Genomic DNA, 5344 nt, shown 5'->3' with positions numbered 1-5344 from the left:
CTGTCTCACCGTCTTGTAAAGTAAACCCTGCATCTAGTTTGTTAAAGTGTGGATGATCCATCATGAAGAAGCTGGTGTTTCCACTGCTGGGAGCGATGGTCCTCTCTCTGTTTGTGTCTGCTGCAGCCGACACACAATCTGACACACAGGAAGACAAAACATTTCCAGAGAATGAAGGAATTTTGCAGCTCCACAAGGGAAACTTCAAAATGGTTCTGAGAAAACACAAGCAGCTTTTGGTGCATTTCTGTAAGTCACACACAAACACACAGAAATGGATTTAACCTGCAGTTTATTTCTGTAAAATACAACTTCAGAGAACCACTCCTAACCTTCGCTCTCTCTCTGTGTCTCACAGATACTCCGCTGACATCAGAAGGCCAACGTGTGGCAGCCGCATTTGAAGCCGCTGGTGCAGAGCTACAGGGGTCAGAGGTCAAACTAGCAGTCATCGATGTGACAAAAGAAAAAGAATTGGCAAAGAAGCTAAATGTGAGCAGTCAGCCTACAATCAGACTCTACCTCGCTGGAGACATCAACAGTCCAGCTTCCTGTCCAGGTATGTGTGTTTGACACACTGTAATATATGGTTAATAAAATACCTTTTGGATTATTAGATTTAGTCTGGATCACAGAAGATAAAATTTCTCAATTTATTGATCTCCATTTTTTTTTTTACCAGCATGAGACATAAAACAACTTTACTTTTGAAATAAATCAGTGTCTTGTCTACAGGCCAATGGCTATTTCGCTGGAGGAAGTTCGGAGCAAGGCTTATAGAATTCAACCTTTAGAACTAATAACAGAACCTATACAAGACTGAAAGACTATTCAAATTTTAATAAAAAAAAAAAACATAAAACAGTTTAAGTTTAAAAATTTTGGAAAGCTCTGCTCTAAATGATGAATAAGAATAGTGTTTAATAGTCAAAGAAATAACTTAAAATAACAGAAAATTATAAAAATAAATAATATTTTTATGTAATGTAAGTTTATTTGATTAGCACATTTCAGTAGCAAAACAGTTTAAAGTGCTGTACATGAAAAATAAACCTAATTTAGAAAAACACAGAGAACATTGCCGTCGCATCAAGGTAATTGCATAATTAACAAGAATGAATAATTAGTGATAACATGATTACAAAAGATGAATAACAACATGATTGATAATAAATTGAAAGAAAGTTAGAATGCAAACTTTAACTAATAGTGTTTAGATAGCACAGCCATAGGTTACTCTAAACAAACATGTTTATATTCTGGATTTAAAGCAATTTAGGGTTTCAGCATTTTCAGTTTTCTGGGAGTTGATTACAGATTAGTGGTTCATAAGAACTAAAAGCAGCTCCTTCATGTTTGGTTCTGTTTTTTTTCAGTGTTTTATTGTCTTTACACTGTCACAAGTACAGAGCAATGAAATTCAGTCTCTGCATTTAACCCATCCCCTTGGGGAGCAGTGGCGCCCGGTGAACAGTGTGGGGTTAAGGGTCTTCCTTAGGGACTTAGAGGGGCTTGAACTATGAACCTCAGGATTCCAAGCGCAATGCCCTAACCACTAAGTTGCCACTCCCCAAAAACTCTGTTCTCTGAGATAGACTTTAGATACAAGGTGATGTGCTCCACTCTTAGTTTTAATGAGGACACAGGCAGCAGCATTCTGGATCAGATGCAGCTGTACGATCGACTGTATGATCGAGCCTGTGGAAAAACACTTTAGCACTGATAAATTCTACTAAAGTGCTTACCTTTATCACATCTGCACTTTAAAAAATGAAAATGTCTTGAGAGCTGTACTGAAGAAAATTTTTGTTTTGTATGCAGTCTGTGTACAAAATGAGAATAAGTCTTAGTCTAAGTCTAATGATTAACTCATGACAGAGTCTTCATAACAACCATTATCACCCATAGATCCTGAACACTAAACTAAACAACGCATTGCTGTTTTAAAGGAAGCTACGCTTATAGATAAACCATCATTAAACTAAAGGCAATAAATATATATGATAAAAAACAACATAGCTTCCTTCTTCCTGCAACAAACACAGCAACCACTAGTGGATGTTAGTCTAGTATCTCACGTTTTAAAGCTGAGGTCTGTAAGTTTTTAAAAATCACTTTTTTGTCATATTGGCTAAAACTGTCCCTATGCCCAGACAGCAGTACATATGATATGTAACCTGTGAAAAAAAACTGCTTCAATTGGTACCGCATACTGCCTGTATTTCAATCTGGAAAGAATAATTCGGGACGAGTCAAAACAACCAATCACAGCCAGAGGAGCGTCTGATGGAGTGTCAATCACAGCCCCCCCCCCCCCACCGCTTAACCTGCCGCAGCGCCCGGCTGCCGCAGTCAGAAGGACGCGCGTGGAAGTCATGGCGGAGCGACAGCCACCAGCGAAAGAGAAACTGCCCTTACTGCCCCTGCCGACAACTGCTCACACGGCAAACTTCTGTATAACCAGCATCTTATATCTAGCTGCTTGGAGGTGAGTGTTATCGCTCTTACCGGTTCACACTCCATGCCGCGTACGCTGCTTGGACGCATCTGGTCGCATGCGGTAGCCGCGCAGGTGCTGTGAGAGGGGTGGAGCTTGGAGGTGGGGCATGAGTGAAGCAGAGAGGGTTGGGGAGTGGCGTGAAACCTGTTTTTCTTCAAATTTTCAGTCGAAGTCTGCTCTCTTCTCAATGTTACAGACTGCAGCTTTAATATCGATAAGTAATTACATAATTTACCATTTATATATTTGTTAATCTCTAAACAATTTGCGTCACATCATAAATAATTAGCTAAATAAAAAGTGAACTATTAAACACGAAATTAAACATAATAAATAACACATATTCATTCATTTTAACACATTCATTTTATGTAATTTAATGTTACCATTTAGTTAAAGCACATGATTTGCAGTTTGTTTGTTTATGGATATATAAGATGTTGGCTACATTAATTCAAATTATCTAGTGAAATATAATTACAATAATTACAAACTAAAATCTTAATATATGATTTAAACATATAATGAATTCAACTTTTAGACATGATTAGGTTGACTACATTTTACCTAATTGTTGATACATATATACATATTTAACATTTTATCAAAGTTGTTTTAAAAATGATCATATACATAAAAATTAAGTCGTATATATATCTATATATATATATATACATATATATATATATATATATATATATATATATATATATATATATATATATATATATATATATATATATATATATATATATATATATATATATATGTAAATGTTTAATTTTTATTCATTATCTATATCTAAAACAGCATTGAATAATTTCACATTTAAAGTACTTTCAGAAGTTTGAATTCTGAATATGACCAGACTTTGCCTTTAAAGAACCTTAAAGAAGTTGCTAAAATGCTTGTAATATAACTAAGTAACTTTGTCTTATGAACTATTAAATAGTTCCTCAGAGCTCAGCTTCCATCTTGATCTGGCTACAAAGGAGGGCTGGATCACCTGCTGACCTCATCATAGATCTCAGCCAATTAGAGGCCTCAGACGATCTAACAGTGGTTGGTTTCTTCAAGGTAAACATGTTTCTATGGTTTAAAAAGTTCAGACTTCTCTCAGAGTCCTAACCATCTTATTTCTGTGTGTAAAGGAGCTGAACCACGATTACGTTCAGGTGTTCTACGCCACAGCCATTGACCTTCCTGACGTCCGCTTCGCTGTGATACAGAATGACGAAGACTTCGGCAAATACAGTGCTACTCAGGATATTGTTCTTCTGCTCAAAAAAGTACTGATAGGACAAATAATACATCATTAACTGGTGTATACACAAGAAAACTAGAATGAAACAAGCTAAAAATAGTATAGTTCTGTCTGTATTTAAAAAAGCTTGATTTTAAATTGGTTAGCAGACCAGAATAAACAAAACTAGAAAATTTCTAAAGAAATTTTGAGGGGGGCCACCTACTGCCCGTCTGGGTAACCGGGCCAATACGGCCCTGGCAAGTGACGTCGGGGCTCCCCAGACCAACTGCTTACGCCTTTGAGGGCTGCTGAGGGAAGGAAAGAGGGCCAAGTCATGGGCAAAGAGAGCTGTGTGCCACTTGTGCTGAAATCTGGGAAATAGACGTGCACAGCATATGATGCACAGGGGTAATATGGGTTTTCCATATTGAACCGCAGTGGGTAAAGCGCAGTTGGCGGGCTCTGCCCGCCTGCTAGGAGCCCTTGCAGCGATGAAAAAAATCACCAATGGCGGGCTCCGCCCACCTGCTATGAGCCATTGCAGTGATGAAATCACCATTGGCAGGCTTCGCCCGCCTTCTAAGAGCCATTGCAGTGATGAAATCACCAATGGCGGGCTCCGCCCGCATGCTCAGAGCCATTGCAGTGATGAAATTACAAATGGCTATGAGCAATATGCCACAATGTATGAGTGTGTATAAGGAAGAGGCTTTTATTCTGTAGAGTCCCTGTAGTGTTATTTTGAAAGTCTATCATGGATGTGCATCAAAAGATGGGTCATGCCCAGCAGTGGTATAGAATCCATTTCCAAATGTTAAATCACTGGTTTTCCATGTTATTAGGTGAATAGCTGCTTTATTACAGAGTAAATGGGAGACTTTTATTGTGAAATTTGCTCTGGGGTGTGTTTTGAAAAGGTCACTAGAGTCTAATAAAAACAACCTGGAAGAGTTTGGTTGATAATGTTGAGCCATTTGCATCAATTATTGCATTAGTATAATCTAGAGGCTTTTATTTTGTAGGGTCCCTGGAGTCTTATTTTGAAAGTCCAACAGAGTTGTGTTTAGAGAAAATGTTCAGACCCAGCAATGATAGTTGATGACTTTCCAATCGTCAAATCACTCTTTTTTTTCCATGTTATTAGGGCAGTAGATGAAGAGGAAATGGGAGGCTTTTATTTGAAATTTGCCATAGGGTGTGTTTAAAAACAGTTTCCTAGAGTCTATTCTCTAAAATGGGTTGAGTTTGGTCATAATGTTGAGCCATATAGGGCAATAAATATATGTAAAAAATATAGAGGCTTTTAATTTTTTAGGGTCCCTGGAGTCTTATTTTGAAAGTCTATCAGTGTTGAGTGGCAAGGGAAGTGTCATGGACAGCAGTCATATAGTATCCATTTCCCAATGTTAAATCAGTGCTTTCACCCTCCATTAGATTAATATGTGCTGTTTAAAACAGCAGAGGTAAAATCTGTTTGAAGCACGGTTACCTTGACAACGCTTAAACGAGCCTGTCTGTGACAGAGAGAAAAGCGCAGCACTATGTTTCCTTCGCTCTCAGGCTTTTTTGAATGGGAGGAACAGCTCCAACAAACGACT

At 37.9% G+C, this 5344-nt stretch overlaps 1 protein-coding gene across 1 annotated transcript; it reads left to right on the top strand.

Moving 5' to 3' along the window:
• Nucleotides 1–3849, top strand: LOC119797187 (protein disulfide-isomerase-like). The gene is made up of 4 exons (XM_038306149.1): nucleotides 1–249; nucleotides 359–559; nucleotides 3453–3577; nucleotides 3652–3849. The coding sequence occupies exons 1-4, from the start codon at nucleotides 63–65 to the stop codon at nucleotides 3817–3819; spliced, it is 681 nt and encodes a 226-aa protein (XP_038162077.1). The 5' UTR covers nucleotides 1–62; the 3' UTR covers nucleotides 3820–3849.
• The last annotated feature ends 1495 nt before the right edge of the window (nucleotides 3850–5344 follow it).

Source organism: Cyprinodon tularosa, unplaced genomic scaffold (assembly GCF_016077235.1).
Source record: "Cyprinodon tularosa strain WSP-4 unplaced genomic scaffold, ASM1607723v1 ctg573, whole genome shotgun sequence".
Lineage (NCBI taxonomy): Eukaryota > Metazoa > Chordata > Actinopteri > Cyprinodontiformes > Cyprinodontidae > Cyprinodon > Cyprinodon tularosa.
This window is presented reverse-complemented; position numbering and strand designations above follow the sequence as displayed.

Bases quoted from the DNA above. Each gene is read 5' to 3' on its own strand.
- LOC119797187 (XM_038306149.1), top strand. From the start codon at position 63: ATGAAGAAGCTGGTGTTTCCACTGCTGGGAGCGATGGTCCTCTCTCTG. The intron at 560-3,452 runs GTATGTGTGTTT...ACTATTAAATAG, and splicing joins CAGTCCAGCTTCCTGTCCAG to TTCCTCAGAGCTCAGCTTCC. The intron at 3,578-3,651 runs GTAAACATGTTT...CTGTGTGTAAAG, and splicing joins CAGTGGTTGGTTTCTTCAAG to GAGCTGAACCACGATTACGT.